The sequence below is a fragment of the Bombus pyrosoma genome, linkage group LG4 (assembly GCF_014825855.1).
Source record: "Bombus pyrosoma isolate SC7728 linkage group LG4, ASM1482585v1, whole genome shotgun sequence".
Lineage (NCBI taxonomy): Eukaryota > Metazoa > Arthropoda > Insecta > Hymenoptera > Apidae > Bombus > Bombus pyrosoma.
Window position 1 is genome coordinate 5,662,049 of NC_057773.1, and position 27,793 is coordinate 5,689,841.

A 27,793-nucleotide genomic window follows, 5' to 3' on the forward strand; every position below is an offset into this window, starting at 1 on the left:
ATACTGTTTTAGAAGATCAAACGGTTAATTACTCGAGAAACTTCGTTTCTTGCATCGATATATCTTATCGTCATATTTTATCTAGGTATTTTATCGTTGCTAACATCTGGCTATTTTCTCAGAAATGTTATATCATTCTAAAACTAGCAAACTTGTCGAAGTGACGGATTTGCGATTCGTTGTTCCTCCAATTAGGTATAGGTGCTTTCAACTTTTAACCATTTTAAGATTCGTAAATATCTTAGATTTATTTTATCTAGGTTCTTTATTATTGCTAACGTCTGCGAGTTTCTCAGAGATTTTTATTTAAATTTAGAGCCAGTCACCTTGTGAAAATATTGAGTGAGATTTGTTGTTCTTGCAATTAGAAATAGTAAGTGCTTTTGGGAAAATTAATTTTGGCTTTTACTCAGATTGGAACGCGATTATGTGTACCTGTTTAGTTTCGTCGTACCGTTTCAATTATAATTATCTGTACGTTGTGAAATTTAATGTATGCACATTACAGGTCAATAGTTCTACTGTTAACTCTGCTATGCAGTTTCAGGATTTTCAGTTCAATTTAACTCTGGTATAATTGAACATTTTCTAAGTTCCAGGAAAATAGGAAACATCGTTGATATGTGTAATTTCGACTTTATATTAAAATCTTTATAAAACGTTGAAACATATCGCGTTAGGTCATGTTAAACGGACATTTAGCAAAATTTGCTCAAACAAGAATCAACAACTGTATAGTAAAGTTATAAATAATTTAATGAAATATTTATGTCTTTGAAATAACATCGAAATATTTATCCAGTATTGGCAAAATTATAGAACAAATTTATTTTACATCAAAGAAACTTTTACCTATGTAGTTTCTCCTGTCAATTTTCAAACTCCAAACTAACTCCACTCCAACTTATAAATTCCACGAAATATCATTTCAAAACGATACAGTGCAGTATGATGTTCATCAAACTCGGAATAACCGCTTTCCAAATATCACATGCTATCAAGCTGATCTGCTAGACGAGGCTATCGATCATTATCATGCGCGAGGAGACCAGTGGCGGGTTGCAAACCTCTAGAATTACCGTAGCCGGAGAGTAACCGAATCCAAAGCGGGGACGAGGAAACGTGTTTGCAATCAAAATTCGAAAAGAATCTCGTCGGAGGATCGAATCGGTAATCGTGCAACGCGAGCACGCTGCTTCGAAATGCGAGAGAACATTCGATACCGGAAACGAAGATGCTCGAGATGGCTGCACCATCCGCTATTCGATGTCTGATCATAATACTCGTTGAAGGAAAAAGCGTTGAATACATTTTACAAAAAATGTTAGTAATAATTTTATATACGTGTATCGTATATTAGCGACGAAAAACGTTAGTAAAATAATTATGCAAGTTGAGACGGAGGTATCTGAAAAAATTAAACATAAAAACAGAGAAAAGGAAGAAATTGAAGAAGAAACGACAACGTCTGGCTGGAAATACAAGGAGAAACTTGAGAAAAGACTAGTATTGTTTCGTTCGAGGGGTTAGAACAAAGGTTTAGGAAAACTGTACCCTGCGAGTGGAAAATGGGCCACGAGGACGTTTCAAGCTTTGATATAATACGATAAAATAGGTGATAGAATAAATAGATCGATTATTAGACTAAGAATGTTCATGCATTTTCATAGTGTTATGGAACTTTTAATTGTATGTGACGATGCATTTTACTTTACATTTTACATATATTTTTTTATACTTTTTCATATTACAAACAAAATATGAATTTCCAAATTAATACCTATAAAACAGACATTCTGCGAGGTAACCAAAAATAAAAATAACTTTAGTATAGAAAAATTACTCGATAATCGCAATTAGTTTCGAAAGAATCTAAGAAATATATTGGTAAATTCACAATTCATACGAGATTCAGGATTTATCTCTAAAAATTATTCGATTCGTCGTCTAGGAGGAAAGATGGCGTAAGAAGGGGCAGATAGTTGGATGCATATACAAGTAGGGAGGTGCGTGGGTGGGCGTACATGGATGGACCGTGTGCAGTCGAATACGTCGGTAAATATGTGGGCCGTAACTAGGAAGCTGAACACGCGAGAACCGTGTTCGGATAGTCGTCGACTCAAAAAAAAAAAGAAAAGAAAAAGAAGGAAGAGAGGAATAGAGGAAATGAGAAAAAAGAGTAAGAAAGAGGAAAAATGTGAAACACCGATGCAACGCCGGCCATATACGGTATGCTCGGTTTAAATGCGCACGCTCAATTATTTCCCAAGATATACAGTAGTCGAACGAAGAGGGAAAACATTCGTTGCGTTATTACTTCCCCAGACTTTAATATCACTCCAGTTTCTTTTTTTCCTTTTTCCTTTTTTTTATTTTTCACAGGAAATGTAATCAGATTTTGCAATCGATATGCATCGCTACAATTCACGAGTAATTTAAATTGTAATTTTAAAGTACAGTCGAATTGCATTTCGATCGCATTTACCAAACTTTAAATCGTATTAAATTATGATTTCTCATTTAGAGTTATAAGTAGAAAGATTTAGAGAGAAAGTAGAACTATAAGAAAGAGATCTGCATATTTCTGAACTTTATACATTATTACGCTAGCAAACGCGCATAATTATACATAAATATGTCTTATTGTTAATTCGTAAAAATGTAGGGATTCATAATCTGTGAACGTGCATGTGTTTACAATATTGCATGTAATTTTCTGTATTTATGTTATTTATGTGAAAAAAGTACACAAAAATCCAGATATCCACGCAACGAATCAAAACTTAGAAACTCGCATCGATTTATCTACAGCAATTCATGATATCCACACAGAGGGAGGAACGAATTGTCACACAAGCACAAATATGATACGCGATGAACGCACAGCGGCCACAGGTGGACGTACGATTAATCCTTTCTGGGTAACTGGTTCCACGGTGAAACCAGAAATTTGTATCCCCTTTCCAATATTTTTTTTTCTTCTCTCTCTCTCTCCCTTCTTTTTTTTGTTATTCTTCTCCCTTTATTTTTCGGTGGCAACGGTTCAATCGATATTCGAAGGGAAAATCACAGCGGGGAAACGACGAGGGCGGCACACACGCGCGTCCGTCTGTGTTGTTTTTGCAAAATCCTCCGGAACGAGAAGCTCTACGTTCCAGAGCCTGCGAATCGTGACAGAGGGAGAGGGGTTGGTGACATCGAGACACGGAATCGGACGATGGAACGCGTCGGGGGATGGAACAGAATTTCGAAGCGCGCGTCGGGTAATGATTTATTTTTACCGAATTTACAGAGCGGACTGCATTTTTCGCGAATTTATTAAAGGGTCCGACGCGGACGTTTAATTGAAAAAGCCCCGCGCGCGAATTTACCGTTAAATAATTGTTGTGTTTTTCGACGCGCCGACCGGAACGACGGCGTAATTTCGCGGGCGCGAAAAAACGCAATCTCGCCCAATATTTGCCAGTGGCCCGGTATTTCCGACGATAATTCCATCGTTTCGACGTTTAACTCTGATCAACGAACGTATCAGCCGTTCTTTCTTCTCTCATTTAAAATCATCTTTTAAGGGACGACCTATCATCGTGAGATTCCATAGGAGACGAAAATGGTGTATACGCGACGTGTCGCGGCGACAAAGAGGAAATTACAAGACCGATTGTTTTAACTCTAAACACCAACGCCGAGAAAGAGCATGAACAAGAGTGAGAGGGAAGTTTCATGATAGAACAGTGGCGAGATCGATCCTCGCGCAAGGGTTTGAACAAGGAATCGCAAGGCACGCCGTTCATGCAAATAACCATCGAGAGATAAATACTCGAAAGCATATAGGGGTAAAAGACACACACGCGACTAGTAACTCTTGTAACAAACAAGAAAGAGAATCATATAACCAAATGGAAGAAGACAAGATAATGCACGGTTTAAAGTATAACTACAGCAAGAGTACGACGTCCGCCGGTCGTATTACCCGTGAACGTGGTGGTCGTCCGCCACGGAACGGTCTTTCCACCCCGCTCTCGATGATTTCTCTTCCTCCCCCACCACAGATTTTATCTCTTTCTCCTTCCCTTTCTCTCTTCTCGAGCATATAACCACCCCCGCGACGAGCACGGTCTCGCTGCTCGGCAGAGGAACCCACTCCTCTGCAACCCTCGTGGCATGGCCCTGGTCGACCGAACGAACGAGGGAGAGAACCCTTCCTCCCTGCCCCCAGAGCGCCTACGCCTCCCGCGTTGCCCCGGCAACCCCAGCTTGGGGTTGGCCTCCGCCTCCTCCGTGCTCCGCGGCTCCATTCACGGCAACCCCCTCTTCCTCGTCCCTTCTGTCGTTTCTGCAGAGCAGCTTCTCCTCGTGCCACCACGGCTACCAACGATAGATAAAGAGATATATACGGAGCGAGAAAGAGAAGTAACCTCTTCCACCATCCTCCTACGGTCGCGCTTCCTCGCTTCGCTACCCTCCTCGGCCACCCTGCTCGTCGAAGCAGGCTTCCACTATGCTCGGTCCAACCCCCCTTGCACGCCTCGCTCTTCTTCGCCCTTCTACTAGCCTCGTTTCGCGCAGGGAAGAAGCGAGGAGAGGAGAAGAACGTCGTCGTCGTCGTCGTCGTCGTCATCATAGTCGACGACACGGCGACACGACTTCGCCACGATCGTGTGTGCAACAGCGTAGGGAAATAGGAGAGAGGAAAAGGAAGGTCGTGGGAGGATGTCGGCTCCTCTGGAAGCCAACCGGATTACCGTATCTCGAATAATTCATGCATACTCGCCGTACGAGAACCGTCCACCACCTTCCACGGGCCAATTTCAGCTTCCAACCCCTTGTCCCAACTTGTGTCCGGTTAAACGAAAGAGGCAGAGGCAGGGTTAGACGAGAAGCGAGCAGAAGAGGAAATAACGGAGAGAGTGCAAGCGGACACGACGTTCTTCGCTTGGTATAATATTATCGTCCTTGTCCGTGGTGACGTGTTCGCGCTGTATTGAGAAAATATTATCGATCGAGTGGGAGTGAGATAGAGCAGGCGCGCGCGCGCGCGCGACCGCCCCTGCGGGGGCGGTTGTGCCGCCCGCGGAGGGTGAACGTGAGAATTTCAACGTGGTCGATCCCGCTTCCCTCGATGGGACGACGATGCGCAGTTCGGGGACGTAAGCGAACGCCGAGCCGACCGGAAGCGGGGCGCGCAGGTAATCGGGGAAAAGAAAGTCGGAATGGCAAATTGGGATTGTTAACTCGTGCGACGAATGCAGAGCGAGATGCGGCGAACTCGTCCAACATTTCGCGAACCGTCGTCTCTCGTAATTTATAGGGAATGCTGTAAAATTTTTAGATACATCAGGTATATTTAGGTATAACACGGCTTTTATGATCAGATCATTTATGACATATTTGTGGCTTTGTTGGATAGTAAGAGAAATTGTCGATGTGCAGGTGGAAAGAATTCTTATGTAATTATGATAAACTTGTTATTGAAATTAAATGGCTATGGTGTTAAGTTGCGATTGAAAATTGTGGGGGATTTTAAACTAAGAAATATGGGCCCATATATTGAAATGCCTTTTATCGTGTTCAATGCAAATAGTAGATTATGGATGTTTATGAAAATTCATATTTTTATAGTGGTTCGTTTTAATCTCTTCATTCCGTATACTTGCACATATTGTGTAGTCTGTGCGTGTTGCACAAATTTTTTACAAATTTATAAACGTCCGCAATCTAAAAATCAGTAGAATGAATTGCATATAGGGAGACAAGATTAGTCTTGTAGTGTAAAATGAAATACTACGGCCGATCAAATGAGATCTTATTTTTAATACAATCTAACAACATCAAAGATACGAATTCAGTGAAAATTAGTCGTAAACAAAAATCGAGAAACGTATTACAAGAAATTAAACATTACGCCAATCCTAATATCCAATTTTTATTTACTCTCTGAAAGATGTACCAAACCATAATCCTTAGTTAACCGTTTAATGTCGAAAGGTCCTTACGCCATGAAAAACGAGAGCCGGGCTGCACGTAAAAGGTTCCTTTCCTCGCACAATTCTGTCCACCCTATACTTCACGATAATCTAACGAAAATGATCAAGCGTTAAGGGTTAATAATTACCAGCCCTTAACCGAGCGCAAATAAATCCTGCAGCACACCCTTTCATCGGACCATAAATTTCCCCCAAGCAAAAAACTGAGAAACGTTGTTGCGTGCGCGTGTTCGTAATTTCTCCGACGTGTCGCGTGTTGCACCTACGCGGCTGCTCTGGTGCAGCCGAGCGAATCGAATTTCCACGTGCGTGTCAACTGCGGAAGAAACACGTGAAGGGAGAGAGAAAAAGAAAAAGAAGAAGGGAGAAGGGAGAAGAGCGTGCGTGAGTTTCTCTCCGCGTCAGGCTGTAGCTCCCAAAAGCGACAGCCCTCTTAACGTCGCCGAAGCAGTTTCTTACGATGTTACGTGGATGGAAGGGAGGGCGGAGAACACGGCTGCTCCTCCGACGCTTTTTCTATCTGAAATAGGGTGAATCGAATTGACGCCGCGTAAGAGGCTGAACGACGCTCGTATTCGATCTTCCGGATGGAGGAGTCGCGAGTATCTCGCGATTTCTTTCCACGAAAGGGAAACACCGCTTCCGAGGGGGTTAAATCGGTGGTAAACTCTTATTCGGTTCGCGACGACTACGACGCGGAAAAGGAAGAGAAACGAGATGGAATCTTTATTCCTGGGATACCTGTGTTTTCCTCTTAGAATTACTTTTGCCTGCTTCAGATATTTCGTTCTATTTGTTTATGATAGGTGATTGGTAAATCGTAAATGAATGCTAATTAGTTTTAGAATTAGTTAGGACTAATAAGATTGATTAGTCAGATTGGGTTAATTTCGAATTATTTTGAAATTTTCTCGATGAGACGTTTAGTTCGATCTTTCAATTGCTAATGGTCGGTAAATTATAAGCGGATATTGATTAGATTAAGAGATAGTTAGAACTAACAAGACTGATTAGTTAAGTTATCTGTGGTTTATCCTTGCTTCGATAAGCAAGGAAACTCTTAATATTTGAAAAAAGAAGATCGAGCAAGAAATTAAACAACGATTCTTTCTTACATTCCTCGATCTGAAAAACTACTCTACTGATAAAAAAACACAGAATAGTATTAAGAAATGACTCATAGAGCGTAACACGCTAAAAACAGGCTGTCGTTAAAAGAGAGGCAAGCAATATCTCGCGACAATTCTCCATTATTCTTTCACAAACGTTCCTCCGTACGTTTCACTCTGCGATATACATATTTCTTTTGCCAGCGGAACGTTATCGCTATTGCGAAAGACCGTGTCATTAATTTCTCTCTGTCGATACACACGCGCGGTGTCACAATGGAGGGAGTGGAAAAAGGGCGTGTAGATACGCGATTATCGTCTTTAAAACGCGGTTCCGCTCGGGTCACTGGCGGTACATGGAAAAGCTCTCTATATCAGGCCTATAACCGCGCGGATTGACAGCGTTCCGGCACAGATAACCCAATTAAAAGTTACGCGGCGCCTGTGCATCGAAGTTTCTGTGTAAAGAAAACGCGTCGCCACTCGCCGACGAACACAACTCGCGTGTTGTATCGTTCGGTGATTCGGTACACTTTCCCCGCTTGACTTAAAATCGCGGCAGGAGAAACGGGTACGGCCAGTTTCCTTCCTGGGGTGTGGACACTCGTACACCACGGGGGCACTCTCGTATTTTTGCCCTTTTTTCGCTCTCTCTTTCTCTCTCTCTCTCTTTCTCTCTTTTCATCGTTGCTACTTTTTTGCTCTCGACGGTGAAACGCGCGACTTCTCGCTCACGTGATATCGGTGTACACCGGTCGCGGATAGGTGACTAATGGTTCCAATAGCATTCTTGCAGGGATTTTTTAAAGTATCTATTTTTTTTCTTTTTTCTTTTTTGTGATAGTTAAGCGATAGTTGGTATTTGGATTTGAGAATGCAAATTTCTTAACAGGAAATCGAATTTGTGCTTTGAAGAATCTTTAGGAAAATCTTTTACATATGTGTCTTATTGATAACGTCACTTCCTTTAGCATATCAGCAAAAATAATTCAGCATGAAATCCATTCTTTTCTTATAATATCCATATCTTCGTACGAAGAAGAATTTTTTCCTTTTATTTCATATATTTTCAATAGAGTCAATATCTTGCCTAATCTCTTTGTCTTATAACACTTAGTTAATTCGAATTTAAATTTGAAGGTATCACGTAGCTACATATGTAAGAGAAGACTATGGAAAGAACAGTAATAATGTATATAATATATTGTGTAATGTAATGTATATCGACAGAAAGTAAATATTCTTTTATTTGATCTGAGACTTTCGTTCGGTAACGAAATCTTAAACTAGAAAGATTGGAAACTGAAGGATTTTGAAACGCTGGACTAGCGCACAATACCAGCTGTTAATGACTCAAATGCGCAGCGTTCAATCGAACGAATGAAAAGCATCGAACGATTTCCGTGGGAGAGCCGCGCCGACTAATGCCGTACCATGCACGGTCCGGATCTACTGTGTCGAACAAAGCGGTTTTTAGCCGCACTGTCTAAGCTTTAAGGGCCATCCACACACCACTTCTCGTCTTCGAGATTTATGCAAGCTCTGTTTTGCGTGAGTCATCGTTCTTCCGATCCTTTTTATTCTAGTTTTCGTCATAAACTCAGAGAAGAAAGAAGGAAAAATTCCGATCTACGGCGAACTGCTCGTTTCGAACATAGCAAAATTCGTTTGGTCAATTTGGTCATTTTAAGAAAATTGTTTTTTTAAGTAGTACACTACAGATGTATTTATAGAAAAAATCACAAAGTATCAAAGATAGTATAGAAATTACTTTATCGAAGGAGATACTATAATTAAGCTGCATTACACCTTGTTGAAATTCTACGATACTATAACTTGTGCACCTAGGATTTAACAACATTTCATATTTTTATTATAATTTATATATAGATCATAATAACGTGTCTAGAGGAGTAACTAAAAATCTAGACTCGACGAAATTATTCTGAAACCCAGCAGATTATTACGATCAATAGCGCTTCTGAAAGACTGTAATTTCCTACTTTATAAAAATCTCACTGATCTTCGAAAATAACAAATACCAGAAAATTATACTTACCGAGGGTTACCTCTAGGAAATTGTCAGAATCTTGTACAAATCACTTTTACGAGATCTCCCAACTCCAGCATCCTGCGTCTGCGAACTTCGATTTTCCTAAGTTTTCCACAAATTCAACGAGATGGAGATCCTATGAAAATTTTAACAAACTCTCCGATCTTTTCCACCCGCACGGTAAACGTATCTTTCCCTTCAGCGATTCGAGTCCATATCGTTTGCAACGCTATGGGAATCTCGATTTTCCGTGGATGAATGGGGCCGCCAGGTGTCGTATGGACGGGGCTTTAGATCGGATCGCGGCGGCATGCGAGACTCGAATTCCGGACGTGGAGGAGACAACGCGTACCGGAAAGTAATCACGCATATACCAGCAGACCGGGCTACAGAGAGGAAGGCCGATCGATTAGCCTGTATCCGCGATACGTACGCCGCCGCCGCGCACCGCAACTACGTGACAAATATTATCGCGATCGACCGACCAGCTGCGTTTGATGTGGACGCGTTTATGAAATGCCGACACGCCGATAATCATGCGCGACCAGCGCCCAAGGCTAAATCCGATTTGCAATATTAAGCCGCTGCCGTGTTCCCCGCACGCGGAGAACAACGAGGAAGCGAGTGTACATGCAACGACAGTTTTTCGGCCTTCGGCTAATTAGCGTGGCCGATAGGGGGCCGTGCTACCACGCCGATCGCACGAACGACACGTGGTCGAGATCGTTGATAAAGAGAATCTCCTATGCTCCCCGGAATATTGGTTGATGATATTGAGGCGAGGACGTAGGGGATGGCGATGTTGAAATTGGAAGATTTCGTAATTAGCAGTTATGACGCGAGGGGAACGTCTATCGGCAAGTCGGATGGAAATTTGTAAATTTTTTGTGATTACGATCTGAAGGACCGAGTTGCGAGAAAATATTTCTGGGAAAAATCTATCAGTGTTGTGAATTGAAATTGGAAGATTTTGCGATTAGCAGCTACGACGCAAGGGGCAGATTTTTCGTATTAGTAGAAGGAAAATTGAATATATTTTGAGATTTTCACCTGGAGAATCGATTACTTTAGGAAGGAATTGATGATAGTGGTGGGTTGAAATTGGAAAATTTTGTCACTTGGAATTAAATAGAATTAGGAAGATTGGGAATTAAATGAGAATATTGGAAAATGTTATGTTTTTATGGCTTGAAGGAATTGATGACTAAGTAACATGTAAAAAATGTATGAAAATTTCACGTTGGGGATGCTGTATGTTGAAATTGGAAGATTTTACGAATTGATATAATAATGCGGTAAAATTCACGAAATATTTGACGAAATTGATGACGATTGGAAATTGGATATAAAAACTGAAAAATTTTTTGTAATTACGATCTGAGGGAGGAATTTGTGAGAAATTTGATAGACATAGATAAAAAAGGTGATTGGACGATGTGGAATATCACAGTGCCCGATTATAAGCCAGAAAAAAGGTGACCTATCCACCCGTTTCGCTATCTATTCACTTTGGTGAAACGATTAATTGAAATCGACGCCGATAACGACGCGTCGAGTGTTGGCTCGAAGCTCGATGGCGTCCTGAAGCTCCATTAGCTTCGAGTGTCTACGTTCGAATTCAATTTTTACCGACCAACACGGTTTGAAATTTTAGTAAAGCTGTTCCTCAACCGTAGCGTACATTTTTAGAAGAAGATAAAAAAATCCCTCTTCGATATATTTGCGGCAATATTTATTAAAATCGTTCAATATAGAAATTGATACTCTTAACTTTTCCGTCGAGGCACCCTCGAAATTAAAAGCGCTCGCGGTATTATAAAAATGATAGGTAGTAAAAAAACGTACTACATATATGTTTCCAACAAATTGCCCAATTACTCGGATTTTCTAATACAAAAATTGTATCCACGTTTTAAATAGAAATTGCACGTCTATTAAGTAAAAACATTTTTTACAATTTCTAAGATCGTTCTCATCGTCATCTGACAAATGCATATATATACAACTGCATGAAGATAATATCTTTAAATGTCATTAATAAACCATGGATCTTTATGAAATTATTATTAGAAATTTAAATATGCAAAAATATGTAAAATCCGCGAAATAAGCTGCTCGTTATAATAATATATAAAAATTAAAACTCCGTACATAGTTGTGATCGCGTGAATACAAATTTGGATGAAAATTCACACTCTAATTATCAAGGATCTAATATCTTAATAAAAATAAGCGTAACATATATAAAAAGTAATTAACCCGTTAATAATAAAGGATTCAACCTATACAAAGGCAAACACCAAGCACCAAAAAATCTTCAAAAAAGATAAAAATGAAGCTAGAATTTAATAGAAACGAAGTTCGATATAGAGAGTTCGTAAAGCGAGTGTCTGACCGGTCGCGTCTTGTTCCCCTGAAAACGAAGCATCGGACAATATGCGGTCTCGAATAGATCGGTGCGATGATCTTTCGCTCCAGTTACGAAAAAAAAGCCTCGCGAGAGTCTACCTCTCTGCCGTGCAAATTGGAGCACCGATAAACGTGGCTCGCTCGATCAACCCCCTTTCCAAGGGGAACGTCTATTCCGGTAACTACGTTCTGCGACACGCAGACGGGTACACTCACCCCTTGTGCACGCTCTGCGATCGTCGAGAGCATTTATACAGACTTAACCGTGCACTTTTCTCGATAACAGATAGTGTTTATTGGTTTGTTGCAATTTATTATCTCTCCACGAATTTTCTTCCTTTCTTTTTATTTAAGGTTTTCGATACGAGTGCTTGTTGACAATGTAGAACGTTTTAATGAAACGATTACCGATAGAATTTAACGTGTATACGTTATGAAGCACGTGGGATTTGTATTATAGTTTGAAAATATAACGAGATTTTATTGTCAAATTGTACTCGAAAGAGTATGTGCGTGTGAATCTAAAAAGTCAGTTATTAAATATCAAATTGAAAGGTTGTTTCAAGATTAGAAGATTTGAGTATAATTTTTATTGGCGCATATAATATCACCGTTGAGTAATTGTTAGTCGTGAACCTACTAGTACGACCATCTTCCGAGTCAAGTATCACTCGAAAAGATAGGTTAGGATCTTCGCGTTTTCTTCCATCTTTGTCGGGTCTTCATCATCGGTAGAAGGTAATTCGAGATCTCTTTATAAGCAGCGAATTCTCACGAGTGTGTCATTGTACGATGATGAACGAAATGGGAAAAGTAGATTAATACGATTAATTCTCTAGATACCGTTGAGGTTTTATCTCGGAACAGAGAGAGGAAATACGTGGATGAATGTATTATAGGATTTCTTTATTCAGAAATATTAGAAATTAGGATTTCTAGTGATCTCTATTCTAATATGATAGTTTATTGATAGATGGATTTATTACAGTGGACGAAACGGAAAACGATGATTATTTAACGTGAACTTAATGCGGTAATGTGATATGATTACGACACTCTCGACTGTCGATTGACGACTCTTGACTCTTGACTCTTCGGTGGCTGACGACCAACGATTGCGGTGCCGAAAATATCGATGGCCGTTAGGCCTATTGAAGTCTTCCGGCCCTTTCGGCTTGTCGGCACTTGCGCTTTATCGTCGACATTGTGTGTATGTCGGCGATCTTTCCGCGGTACTATAATGGAGACCAAAGAAGCCGCTGGAAAGAGAACCGTTGTGCCAGGGCTAACGAACGCGTCGCGTTCGTCGCTAGTTGTAGCTTTCGCAGGACTAAGAAAAACTAAACACTAGAGAAGATGTAGAGTTTTCCTAGAAGTGAGACCCACTTCAACAGATACGAAGAATTTCTCCAAATTTTATAGAGTCCTCATCGAGACGTACTCTTTAAATTAAAATTCAATGGCGAGTTTCTCTGTCGAAATCCTATGATAACGTCAATTGTTTTAAACATCTTTTGAAATGCTTCCTACGATTTCATAAATACGTTCTACCAATCTACCAAACTCGAAAGCAGATGAAACTCCACCGACAACAGAATTTCGCCTAAGAAGATTCTAAAATAGGTCATCGATTACTATTCACGTTCATCCACCTGTACATCACCAAATCCACGAACTAACCTCACCTAACTTACCATCCTCGCATCGTTAAACACGTATGTACCTTTCTCGTTTATCATGGAAATCTCTTTCATGTGCACCTTGTCAAAAATACGTACTTACGATGAAATAATCACAGCGTGAAATAAAAATCACAATCTAAAAACAAACCTGAAACCGCAAACATTACAAACATTAATCTATATATAATTCCAAACTGCAACCTACGAAATTTGAGAGAAAGATAAGGAAGCAATATGTATAAACGATGTCACCATGAGATCAATGAGCACCGCGACTCGATACGCTAATTCCGCTGGCTATTTTATCTTTATCACCAGAGAGAGAGAAAGAGAGAGAGAGAGAGATACTAAACCTTCTCCGAAGCACTTGGTGACTGTACATCCGGCGGTGTATTCCGTCTCTGTCTCGCAACTGCTTGCGAGTATTCCCTCCTTCATCCTCCTCCTGCCGCCCAGTTCCTCCTGTCGGTACTGCTGTACCTCTCTCTCCTGCCCTCGCACCGATTTTCTCTTTCCGACTCTCTCTCTGGCTGGGTACCCGTGGCGCGCGCTCGCCCGTGTTCCCGTTCTCTCGCTCTATCCGCCCCCGCCCCCGTGGCATGCCAACCAACGAGCCGGGGCCGCTTTCGCTTTGTGCGCGCCGGGGCGGCGGTACATCAAAGCCTTCTAGTTCCCGCTCCGGCCTTTGACGGCTGCGTCGCGGCCGCTCGCTCAGTCATCGCTTGGTAGGCGAAGCCGGCACGCCGTGGATGAACGGTCGCGCGCGCGCCAACGCTCACCGAATCCGTGGGATTCGCAGACCACCGCTGGCCAGGAGATTCCTCCGCCGCGGGAACGCTTCCGCCGTGGACGATGTCGCCCCGTGGCAGCAAGTGCACGCGCCTCAACGCCAGGGCGACCTCGAAATCGAAGTCTAGCGCTATACGTGGCGCTAATAGTCATCAGCCAAACCATCATCATCATGACCAGCAACGTCGACAAGCCGAGGAAGAAACAGGACAGGCAACGGACGTGGCTGACGAAGAAGAGAAAACCGTTAAAAGTGGCCAGTCTCAGAATGAAGGTACCACGACGACAACAACGACGACAACGACGACGACAACGACGACCAGAACGAGTAAGTCTGCGGTGGCAGCGTGCGAGGGTCGATCGTCGTGGGCGGCGCGCATGCGCCAGCCCCTGGAGAGTAGCCTCGAGCCCCGTGAAAACGGCACCCTGGTGCAACGATGGCCGACCAGCAGACAACGCCGCCGCGAGCGGATCGCTACTACCGAGGATGATCCCAATCAAGGCGATGGTACGGTATCTTCGTCCACGTCTTTGTCTTCGCCAGCTGCGTCCTCCTTCACGGACGCGTCATCTAGAAGATCCATCTCGCCTCCATCGAGCATCTCGTCTCCGGCACACTCCACCTCGTCTACGTCTACTGGAGCTATCTCCCGGGAGAATAATTCAAGCAAAGATAATGATCGAGGAAATGATCGAACGAACGAAGAATCAAATACGGTGGATTCTGGAAGGTACGGTAACGAGTCACATCAAGATAGAATCAGAAAAAGGAAGCAGGAGAGACAGTGTTTCATCAGGTCACGAAGTGTTAGAGAGGTGATAACGGAGAAATCTGCGGTTGCTACGCCATCAACGTTGTCTACTTGTGTTCCTACTTCTTCGACGGTCTCCTCTTCCTCGCCGTTCTCCTCTTCTGTCTCCACGACTTCCGACAAGGTCACGGAGCAGTTCACGCAAGCTAATATAAGAGGCTGCCCTCCGGTCACTCATTCGTCCGTTATAGAGAGCCTGAGGAACGCTCTGGAAAGCTACGATCGTAGTAGAATCTACCTCGCACATGTGTCCTTCCTGGATTGGCGGGACCTGCCTGGACGACGTCGCGCCACCTCCACAGCTGGCGATTCCGAGAGGGTGTGGGTGGTGGGGGCGGCGGATCACGAGGGCCACCACAGGACGCGACTGCTGGTAACCGGTCGCCATTGGCGGCCACGTTGCCTCAGACGAGTCAACATGCTGAGCCAGCCTGTGATCTACGCTGGTGGTGGCAGGGGTTCTCTCACGGTGGATCTGTTCCTCTGGTGGTTCCATCGAGAGTTTGCCGTGACGGCGATGGCCATGCATCCCGACGGAGCTGTGTTGGTCGCTGAGACCGCGGATTATTTGCCACCAGAGGCTGACTGCGTAGCTGCGGATGGATTGGTCAGATTGTTCGTGGTACCGAAAGATTGCCTCGAAATGAGGATCGTAATTAGAGAGTTAAGAGTCAGACTGGCGACGGGTGTTCTTTCTAGAGCTTGCTACGGAGTCCATCGGAAAATCTCCAATTCTAATAAAGAAACAGATACTTTAACCACGTATTTAAAGAAATTCACGTTGAAGGAAGCTTTCGCCGATCTGCACAGAGCATGGCTAAGCGTCAGGTCAGATACCTTCGCAAGAAGTTGGATCCTGCCACGAGATCGCGATGACCCCTCAATCGGTTGTTCGAACAACATCATCGGCCTCACTTTATCGTCTCGGATACACGCGTCTGATCAAGAGGAAGACAGGATGCTTCTAATCGAGCTGCAGAACGTCGCTCGGGAAGTGGGTCTGGAGGTCAGCGACGACGAACTGAGCAAATGGATCCTCGACGACGAGAGCAGCGAAGCCTGGTGCGTCAGGAAGAAGGAGTTGGAAGAGGATCATTGCCGCGGGGTGAAGATCGAGGCGGAAGAGAAGTGGGCCGATTACGAGGGTGGGAAGCAACAAGGGACAGACGACGAGGAGGACGAGGAAGAGGAGGAGGATGAAGACGAGCCGACCGCGGAAGAAACCGTCGGTCTACTGTCGAGGGTGCTGACTTGGATGGAGCGGGAGCCTCTCGATCCAGGACTATTACTCGCTGTCAGATCGATGCGCGATACCGCCGCACTCATGGTAAGCACCGACTGATAAGAGACAACCACTCGATGAGGTATCGATCGCCGCCGCGAGAGTCGAAACCTCGGTGGGGTTGAGGCTATGCGACCTTGCGAGCCTCGCGCCGTGCCTAGATTGAACTAATTCTCTTCTCTGCTCGACTGTTAGGAAAAGAAAAAGAGAGAAGGGAGAAGGGACAAGAAGGGATGAGACTCGTAGCGCGAGAGGACGTTGAAGGGCCACTCGAATTCGGCGATACGTCGTCGAGCCGGCGAATGGAAAGCCGAACGAGAGAACGAACCCTCGAACGTTCGAGGAGCGCGCGCTGCTGCCGCCGTCTTTGCAAATTAATGCTCGAGCTCGTCCTCTCGATAAGCGCGCTTTTCCCCCTTCGAGAGTTTATTGAATTGTATATTATATTTCCTCCTCGACGAGAGAACGAGGGCTTTTTAGTCCTCCGTGTCGTCCTCCTCGCCGATGGGACGACTCGTCCAATGCCGTCAAGGACAACGATGCTAATGTCTATGTTAAATAGGGAGGAACGGAAATGGTACTCGACAGGGCCGATCAAAGAATCGGATACTACCTTTGTTCGATCGTTAAGCCAACCTGTTCATGATAGGAAGATTGTGGTAAATGGGATGGTTTTGATGGTAACTGGCTGATTGTTGTTTGATCAAGGATAACTTTATAGTCACCACTTGATCAATCGGGGATTCTTCGTTTTTAGGGATCAATTATGATATTAGTCTTTTTATTTTTTAACCTGTACGATCCGTTTTAATTATACATGTTTCACGGTCTTAATATTTCAATATTGAAACGGTATCGATATTTTTGAATGTTCCAATGTTTGAATATTTTAAACTTATATTTCTTAATGACATGTGAACGGAGAAATAATCCATAAATTAAAACCCAATTAATCTTCTTCTACATAACGCGTCGATATCTTGAAATTTCGAAGTTCAATTAGCAAAACAGGCGGCGCATCATCGATCAAACGATAGGGGGGAGGTGATGGAGAAAAGAAATCAATTTATATCGTCTCACGCAAACACCTGTCGATGCTTCCGGAGTATCAATTAATTAATTGATATCCCCTGGCGGATTGCTAATTACCTGGCTGCATTAACGAAGCATTAATCAACACCGTATTAATTAATTACTCGATAACGATAATGCAACATGGACACGCGAGGCTTGTACGCTATACCGTGTCGAAAACGACGCCGGATATATACTTGTTTTCGATTTCACAACGCCCGTTCATGCTAACCGTTTCCCCTTTCTCTGTTTGATTTATAGGCGAGCAAGATGGGCCTGGCGGGGACGCATCCGAGCGGTTTGCCCTTCTTCTGCCCCAATGGGGACCACCTGACCCAGCCACCGCCTGCTCATATGGGAATTCCACCGTACGGGACGCTCGATGCGGGTAAAGCAGCCGCAGCGGCAGGTGAGTACCGAATATCGCCTTTAAATTGTACTTTCGAACAGGCTCAACGATGGTTATATCGTTTTTTTCTTTAGTTCCTTCTTGCACCAGTGTGTTGGAAATTTTTGGAGGGGGAATATTGAACTCAGTGGTCGAATTGATGGTTCAAGTAGGGTTGAAATTTACATGAGTACTTTTAAATTTAAAACTGGAAATTTCAAAATTATAGAAGGTGGAGTTTCTGAAAAATGAAATATTTATTGAAAAAGGGCTTGATTTACACGAGGAGACTGTTTTTTTTACTTTAATTTTGCTAATCTCCAAATTCTAAATTCTTCATTCCGAGTGTTTCGGTGGATTTCAGTTTTTGATAACCACGCGATAAAAGGGCCTAGAAGTTTCGAATCTACGAGACTCCGAGAGTAGAAATTTAAACATCGAAATTTAAATTTCAAAAATTCAAATTGAAACTTCGAAACTTCGAATTTACATTTCAAAAATTCGAATTTTAATCTCAAAGATTCTAATCTACACTTCAGCAATTCACATTTACATTTCAAAACTCCAAATTTAAATTTCAGAAACTCGAATTCAAATGTCAAAAATTCAGATCTAAATTTCAAAAACTTGTGAAGATTCGCGTGTCGGGTTCAAAAACGTGTGTTCCATCTACGTGCATTCAATTTTTAGAACTCTGAAATTTCGAACTTTAAAGTAACAGAACTACCAATAAGTGGTTACAATTAGAAAAAAATAAGAACTAGATCGTGTTAATTTTATGAATACAATGTGGTCACAAAGCTATCGTGTAATTGTTAAACTCCAAGTGAGGCATTGGCATCCAACAGCACCCATCCCTTTGCCTCTTGATTCTGGAAGTTAACCTTAAACCATCATCAACTTTCCGCAAAACATACACAGAGAGGTTCCACCCCGTGCTATCGGCTGAATCAATAATTCTTTTACGAAGTTAAACCACTAGTGTCGGCGCAAATATTGACAACTCTCTCAAATTGTAATTGATGGAATACTTCTCTCGTTCCCTGTAATAGAGCAACACGGTCTGGCTAGCGGTAAACTCTTCGCGTATCATTTCACTGTATCGATCCGCGCAAATATTAAACATCGTCCCTGTCCTAGACGAACAATACAAACAGGTTTTGTCTGCGGCTTGTCTCGACCAACAATAAGCAACAAAACGATTCAAATTATAACATGTTTCATCCATGCTTTTACTTAAAACCGTACTCAAATGAGCAACTTTAATTCAAAGTTTCGTTTCAAGAAATTTCTTGACTTAACACTCGAATTATGCAAACGAAAGTGAAATCACTGTGATCAGAAACTTTAGTCCGGTTGCTTGTTTTTAAACAAAACATCTAGCTGCGAAACGAACTTTTCTAAAAATTAATTTTAAAAAAAAGTATAGTAATATGGGAATTTTTATCTTTAAAATGTCGATATCGAAATTTCAAATCACGTACCAGAAAGCTAAAAAGATGCATTCCGTTCTTACCCACATAATTCCACTTCAAATCAAGCAAATATACAACCAAGAATTCTCTTCGTAAACAAACCAACAATCTCCACAGCCTTCGCCGTATGATAAAACGATCCAGTATTTCCAGAAGCCTCCAAAGAAGAGAATCTTCTCTCAAGAGTCGGCTACGTACATAGGCCGGGTTAGCGAGCTAGCTGCACAGTGTCTTTTGCTCTCGAGGCAAATTAAAACACGTCTGTGTCTCTACGTGGTCTCGTTTGGTGGTCGTCGTGCAAACATTGGTATTCCTGCGGGGTTCTAATTGAAGGAATATTTCTTATCGAGTGAAGGGTCCGCTGTCGATGCCGCGGCTCGAACTCGGAGGGAGAGATATGGAGAAGTAGGAAGAGACCGGGCGTCTCTAGAGAGGTTAACAAAGAAGGTTAGAGGGAGACGAGAACGGAAGCGGTGGTGGGATAAGAGAGAGAAGAGAGGCTCGCGAACTGGCGTCAAGTAGGAGAATAAGAGGAGGACTCACCATTAGGCTAATCAGCCAGGCATGCAGCCTCCCTCTGGCGCCGGGTCAAGGGGGTTTCAACCCGCCTCTCTATTTCTACAGCTTCTCTTCTTCCTACTCTCGTTGCACCCGCCCTCGAGACCGCCTCCCCTGCCTCTTTTGGGAACCCTTCGCTATCAACTCGCCAGCCAATGTGGATTAACAGTCGATGACCGGTGTATTTTCTTCGTGTACCAACGATCTTCACAGATAACGATAGTTACGGTGGTTACATATGGTATTGGTACACTATTGTATTTACCGTGCTTATGAGAGATTTACAGATGTGAAAATAATGCATAGAATATACATAATAGGAATATGAAAAATGTACAAAGTACAGTACCCGTTACAGTATTCAATAGGCGAAATAAATGTCAACGTAAGACCTATGAATGAATAATAATAATAACGAAATGTAGAACCCGATCAAAAGAATAATTCATTGGAAAATAAGGATAGCCGACGATACTCTTTCTAGTCACTGTATTTTAATGTCAAGTATGGGTAAGAGGAAACTTGGGAAACTAGTAAATAGTGGTAGATTTTGATGGTGACACGGAATTTTTCAGGCATACTTGGCCTTTCTTCTGACTCTTTATTTTTAGGATGAGCGCGAGGTCGAGAGAGATGGGAATCGGTTTTGTAGCATCGCGTGATCTCGCATTAATTTGCGGGCAAGTTGTTAATTAACTTTCGAAATTGGTATTTCTTAATCAGGATCATCTTGCACAGCTGAATTAAAATTAGTAATAAAAGAAATAGTATTAGTAGTACTATTTTCAAAATTAGCGTTCTTTTTAACCCCGTAACTACCACAAACTTCGAAATCCTTCATATCCTTTGACTTCACCGAAACCACCCCATCCACCAACTTCTATTACGCTCCATTATCCTTACAATACGTTTCTCTCCCTACAAAACTAAAATCGCCGAAGGAGAACGATTCGAATTCGGTTCGTCTCCACCTAAAGCGATCGTTTCAACTTACAACAGCGAAAGAAGGGAAAAAATCGGGAGAAACGAAGACAGAAAGCCGACCTGGAGATTCTGGACGTGTCTGCGCGCGTGCGCGCTATCTTTCTCTTCTCTCCTTCTGCCTCGGGCCTAGTTCTCGCGTCACCCTCTGCTCGCCCACGTCCCCTAGGTCCCTGGAATATGTAGATGGGGTTGATAGCGTTTATGCACGACTACGAGTTCGTACGACGGCTCAGGTTCTTTGTCTTGCAAACGAGCGAGCATTTTGTCCCCACCCTCTTCTCCTCCTACACTTCCTCCAGCTCCTTCCTTCCCTCTAAGCTCGAGTTCACCCTCGTTCTTCTCTTTCCCTCTCCTACAACCACCGAGAGAATCTTCTTCCTCTTCGTTCCTCTTCTAGGAAGTTATCGGCTCTGTTCAGCCACCACCCACTCACTCACCCGTTCTCTCGTGCTACGTAGCACCCGACCAAGAGCACTGCCACCACCTCTCTCGTTCAGACCCTCCCCTAACCTCTCTCTACTCCTCTTCTGCCTCCTCCACGTCACGTCATCTCTTCGTCCCTGTCTTCCTTCCCTCACCGTTCCTTTACTATGTCTGTATGCGTGTTACTCACTATGCCTATCTTTGTCTAACGCACTAGCTTCCTGGTTTTCTCACTTTATTCCACCATTGCTTGTTCATGTGTCCTCTCTAAGGTTGGTATTGTATGTACGTGTTACTCAACTATGTCTATCTTCGTCTAACGCATTAGTTTCCAGATTTTCTCTCGCTTCGGTCCATATTCTACTTCTCTGTCTGTCCTCTTTCGTAAGGTCGCTCTGATATGTCGCTGTGTGTTACTCATCGCGTATATCTTTGTCTAACGCATTGCTTTTCGACTTTTCTCTCGCTTTGTTCCATGTTCTTTCTCTCTATCTCTCTCTCTCTCTGTTTGTCTCTCCAGCGTTCGAAACCAACCAGTCGGCGTCTATGAAGGCAGCCCCAGCTCTTTCTCTCGCTCGATGTTCTCGCTTTCAGGAATATATTTCTAATTAGCTGCACTTTTATATCTTCGCCGCGTGTTTATTCCAGGATTCCATGGAACAGAAGAGAGCTGGGTGATGACAGTAAAGGTGGGGTTTAGGGTACCGGAGGGTCGAGAGCGTCGAGCCCCTGCTTCACCATTGATCCGCTTAATTTTCCTCTTCTCACACCACCCCCTCCCCCAACGTAGGCGAGCTTTCTCTTTTAAGTTTTCTCGCTTTTTCGTAGTACTTACGTCGATTCGAGCTTCCGTCGCGATTATCAGCCGCTTCTTCGGACTGTTCCTCCTATTGCCTTTTTTGCTCTGATAGTTTTGTATATTTGGCTTGTATGAATCATCATTGGATGGGCAATTTCCGGTGTAGATAGAGTTTCAGAGGTTTGGCAATTGACTGACTTGTTAGGTTTGAATTTATACTAATTTATATGCAGAAATAGTCGTGCAGTTATGTTACAAATTATACAGGCAAATTAACCTTCTCAATTATCCCTCAGCTAAACAATTTTCATCAATGGCACTCAAAAAAGTGCAATATTGTCCGACCCTTAAATTCCTCCGAATAATTGTTATTACCTTGTGACGTACCAACTGCGTATCTTTCATTAAATCTTACATGACTTCACCGTTTTAACAAAAATAATAATACGAATATTAATATCAATAATCATATTCCTCTTTTACCTAAACCAATCCGGAATCTCTCCTACACAATAAACATCATAAACAGCTGCGATAATAGCACGTGGCAGTTACGATTGTTCAAACGTACTACTGGCAACTCACAAAAGGCACCCCAAATAATTTGCACCCTATTCCGTTACACAAGAATGAGCCACACTAACTTCACGAATCTTCTCTCTAAAGCAAATCAACCCAGTCGATTAATGGACATAATAGAACGTCAAACAAGACCAGGAGGAGTATCATAGCCACCCCTGTGGTACCTCTGCGCGCGCGTGTTACAAGCAGAAAGCCACTCGGCCTCTTTCACCGGTGGCTGCGATTCTTCGAGCACCGTAATCCTTCACGAGTAGGTTCTCCAGTTTTCTCGCCGCTTCGAGCGGTCACTTTGACATCTTTGTCGGGCTTTCCACGCGTGTGTCGCGGCCTCGCGCCGCCGTAAATACACTTTTCCTCTCGTTCGAGTGTTAAAATACCACTTGAACGTATCCTCATCGCAAGCAGACGTCGAGTACCTCAGCTCGAGTACGCGAGTCAGCCCGAGAACGAGGTCCTTCTTTCGCGAAAGTTATTCTTTCGGCAGCCCTACACCTTCGAGGGGAGAACCAAGTACGCGCCCTTGAGATTTTCGCGGATTCCTACTAACGATCCTCTCGTTGGTTTCAAGATTAGAATATTAGGATCGTTGAGGCCGCCTTTTTTTGCGAACTACATCTTACGCAATATTGCTAGCGAAGTTTTGCGAGTCGTAAGTTACGAGTTACCAAAGTCAATAAATATCCTTACACCATACGATTTTCATTACACGACAGTGTAACAAGTTTGCTAATGAAACGAATGAAATTTTACACGTAAATTTGAAGAGCTCAAAGTTACTTGATTATCCTATTGATTATCCTAGATTTTGTAACTTGTAAATTCGTTAATGATAGTAGTTGGTATATATCGTTATGCAAAATTTTTCGTATGAAATTTTCACATAAAGAAATTTCTAGGTAATAGTTATCTTAACGTTCAACGATTCAATTATACACACGTATATATGTCACAATAATCTCCATTTCATACTAGTCTTTGATATCGAGACACGATTAAAGCAGCAGAATCTGCAGCGGTACCTATGCTAACCCTCCGTCTCAAAAACCATCCCTTTGTCGATGTCGCCCCGGGAAACGTGTTTCCTCCCCTGCGGAGACAGGCACGAACCCCATAGTTCTCCACCGGTAACTATAACCGATTAAATGTTAACGATATCCTGTAATAGTCGCAACTAAATCAATGAAAAGCAAACCACAGAATTGTCCGCTCTCTTCTACGAAATAAAATAGGAAAAAAAAAGAAAAAATGGTCGAAAAGCATCGAAGTCGTCGACCGGAGGGAGAAGGCAAGGAATAGAAGCGGGACGAGGGACGGAAAGACAGAGAATATCGCGGTATACGGAACACCGGGAGCTCGAGTTGTTCGAGAATAAAAGAGTAATTTTCCGGGTGGTGAGACCCCGATAATGGGGTTGCAGACTGCCGAGTCGACTGGAAAGTGATTAAGCACACATGACGGAGCCCGCGGACTCGCCAGGATATTACGAGCCACCCCTTTCAACCCACCCGACCTGGCCCCCGCCCCCACAACCCTCCGTAGGTTCCCTTATATCATCCAGTTCTTCTTCTGCTCTGCACTCAGCCGCGGTTCGTACTTCTAATTCTCGTCCCTTACCTTGTTCGTACACGGTATCGGACAGATAACGACCCCTTCCTGCGTTTCCACGAGCTGACTGAACCAACCAACCCCCTCAGACCATTTTTCTCTTTTTAGTCTGCGAATCGAGTCTCTCGGTCTCGATATCGACTCGTCTGTCTTCCGTTTCACGGCATCGATTCTTCCGGGTCCAAGGAGATCGTCTACAACCCTTTACTCCGAATGCTAATGAATCATCTTCGATTTTAGGTAGTAATCTTGCAGGTTTCATTTTAAGAATAAAAGATGGAAGTTAACAGAGAGATTAAGATGATTCTTACGGTTACGTAATTAATTCGATATAGTTGTTATTAAGGATGTAAGCTTGGATTTTAATTGGTTCGTTGGGGGGGGTTATTGGTAGATTAGTCCATAAGTTGTTGATAATGGAAGTAATTAGAAAAATAGTAGAATGGAAGCGCAAAGTAGAACGTATAAGTTTAAGTAGATCGTTCTGCAATGGACAGACAAATATTAAGAAGAAGAAGGAGATATAGGGAAACTGTTATTAAAGGATTGAGAAAGGTTTCGAGAAACAAATTTAGTTGTGCATAGATAAGAATATGAAGAATAGCAAATGTTGATTATTAATAACAGTTAAACCGTACATTGCCATAAACAAAGTAATACTTCCTTTTCGTTGGAAAGGGGATAAACACGCATTGAAAATATCAATGGGCTTATTCGTCTATTCTTCTTCATCCTCCAATTATAAAAAAGAATATACCAACATATCAAACATAATATAAAGTATTACTTCATTCCTCGTTGAAAAGGATTAAACGTGTGTTGAAAATATCAATGACCAATTATTCGTCTAACTTCGTCAAGAGATATCGAATCAAGAGAACAGTAGAACATAACAAAGAAGATACAAAAATGTCATGATATGTATAACAGACTATACCAAACATAACATACTACACCTGCGATACAATCCACGTTAACTTTCCAAAGTTCCATCAAACTGTACCACGAGTCTACCAAAATAACACCCTATCACCGAACAATCTGCCTCGCCTCAATCCCAAAACCATACAACGCTTACAACGTCCCAAAACGCTCAATTAACCGAAACTTCCCCCAGCAACGTGTTCTCTTAAGCTTCGATTTTCATCGCGCGTCTCTACTCTCGAAACGTTGCAAGCAACCCTGTCCACTAATCGAGAGCCACAGCATCTCTGCCTCTCTATCTCGTCCAACGATAGACACGGTCGTTATCCGGACACTGTAGGGCTTGGAGTGGCCCTATCGTAGAAAACCACGCGTTGACCGATTTCGTGCGCCACCGGAGGGTCGTGCTTGTGGGACGGTAGCCTTCGGGACATATTCGAAATGCAAAAAGGAAGAACACGAAGGCGGGGTGAACCGGGTGGAAGGTGGAAAGAGAGTCCATCCACAGTATACGAACGTTATAGAGGGGCAACGACGACGCAAGGGGAGGAAAGAGAGAAGTATTGGCCTCGTCAAGCGGTTTCAGGGCTTGCCGATATTCCGGCCGCTTCTCGTCGACCCTTATGAAGCCAATTACACTTCGCCTCGCCAAAGGCACCCCACTTATAGGCGGCAGTCGACGTTTCTGGGGCTCTTCGGGGGCCGCGACCGGTTCTGCAGCACGTATACCGGTTATGTATTAGATACCGCCACTGTGAAAGCTACGCGCACCCCTTTTCCTTCTACCTACGTCATCAGCCTCGTGTAACGACGATCCGGGGTGACAGTGTGGATACACGGGGTTTCCAGTAATTATCGATAGGGTGGAGCCTGGCTTCCAACAACAGATATTCAGTTTTTTTATTTCTTCTCTGCTGGATGAGGCTTTTGTTGGTTGGGCTACTGGTTGGAAATTTAAAATGTAATTATCGGGCTTTTTGAGGCCATTATTGGTACATTATCGGCGTATAAGAAACATCTTGAAGGCTTCTAATACGTTTTGAATCGTGGGGAGCACTAGTGATTTTCATCCTCTGGTTAACTCGTCTAATATTTCGATTATACGACGGTCCGAGGTGATAATGCGGGTACAGAAATTTTTCCATAACAATCAACAGGGTGGAAACAGGTTGGGCGACGGATAGCGATCTTTCTATTTCTTTCATGGTGGGCTAGGGAGATCTTTCTGGTTGGAGAAACTGGTTTTAGATTTGAAGGAACTGATTGTACGCAAGAGGATTCTGTTAGGGGTTTTTAATACGCTTCGCGTCTATTCTAAACTTGGAGTAAATTGGGCATATAATTTCGAGAACTTTTAGAGACACTTTAATTAATAATTCGCGCTATTTTACTTATATTCAGATAAAATCTTTCCCTTACTATAGAGGCAAATATTTCTTATAGAACATGTAGAAATGATTTTGTCTCTTCAAATAAACGTTCCTAACATACGCTAATGTATATTCTACGAAATACAATTGAGAATCATTTACGAAGATGATATAGGATGCAAATTGTTATCAAACAGACTTTCTTTAGACGGATAATAGTGTCGAACGTCGAGGGGATTGTGGCCAGCGATCAATGTTCGCTCGCCGGGTCATCCGATTTGTGTTTGTAGTGCAAAACGGCTCGATATTAAATACATAGTCCTCCTTTTCTCCAATCAGATCGTTCTACTTTGATCTCGTTCGTAATAATGTTTATCCTGCATCCGTTGATGCGAGGCCAGAAGACGCGACGCCGTCGGCGCACCGATCAACCCCATAAAAATATATCCTCGGTAAATGGGCGATCTCTTCCTAGTAGAAAATCGTCCACAATGATGAGAATTAAACACTTAAAATATGTCACTAAATGAGATTCCTTAATTACAAAGAGTCAGTTGTGTTTCTTGAATTTATAGAGGAAAATTCTTGGATTTATAGTATTTCAGTAATTTATAACATTTTGTTATAATTATTTTTAGATGAACAATGGACCTTGATACAGTTATATATCGTGTTTCTGATTTACTATTCAATCGGGTATTCAGGTATTTGCAAATTATAAATGCAAGAATTACTCCTCGACGTTAGCAAGTGTACCAATATTATTTAATTATTTAAATTTCGATATTACTATTTAGAAAGCACTCCACTGTTAACAATGAACAATCTTATCTTCATCCAGTGCAATTATTACTTCATATACAATCTCTAAGTCCATAACAAAATTCGAGACGTAGAAATCGTTCGATAGAATTGACCACCCAAGGCAAAATACAATTTTTTCTTAGAAAAGAAAAAAGCAAACTAAAAGTAAATACCGAAAAATATATTGTATGCCTGTTTTAGGAAAGGTCAGAAATTATGAAGCGATATGATAACGTTTAAATATGGTTAAATTTGTATAGAAGTTGGAAAACGGTCAATTTGACCGGCGCTGATAGGTTTAATGTTAAATCATGCATAACTTTCATTAACATTTTTCAATGTCCCCGTTGTACATTTTATGAAATTGCTTGGCATATCTAGTCATTTAACATTCGTGACAAGATAAAGGAACTTTTGAAGAGAACGGAACAACAGCTTCACTGATTTTTGTTACAGGTCTGACGAGAGCACCCATGTATCCCTTCTCCACGGGTCAATATCCGTACCCCATGCTTAGTCCGGAAATGACGCAAGTCGCCGCTTCCTGGTAAGTCAATATACCACGATATAAAACGTCACCGGCAAAAAGCTGCTTAAACGAATCTCATTACGTATCTCTCGTTATGAAATAACAGAGATAATTAATCTTCTTGTCGACTTTAGGTACCAGAATCGGAATATTACAAT

The 27,793-nt window shown here is 42.5% G+C and overlaps 1 protein-coding gene across 7 annotated transcripts in view; it reads left to right on the forward strand.

Moving 5' to 3' along the window:
* LOC122566945 (protein pangolin, isoforms A/H/I/S) overlaps positions 1–27,793 on the forward strand; it is a 283,097-nt gene that overhangs the window by 226,451 nt on the left and 28,853 nt on the right. For 6 of the 7 annotated variants that reach the window (XR_006316659.1, XR_006316660.1, XM_043724922.1 and 3 more), the window contains exons 1-3: positions 13,980–16,165; positions 17,456–17,603; positions 27,563–27,653. Coding sequence is in view for 5 of the 7 variants with exons in the window: in XM_043724922.1 (XP_043580857.1) it covers positions 14,090–16,165; positions 17,456–17,603; positions 27,563–27,653 (2,315 nt within the window). In the remaining 2 variants the exon portion in view is untranslated. Of the gene's footprint in view, positions 1–13,979; positions 16,166–17,455; positions 17,604–27,562; positions 27,654–27,793 lie in introns of those variants that run through there. The other variant, XM_043724926.1, reaches the window with a different exon arrangement.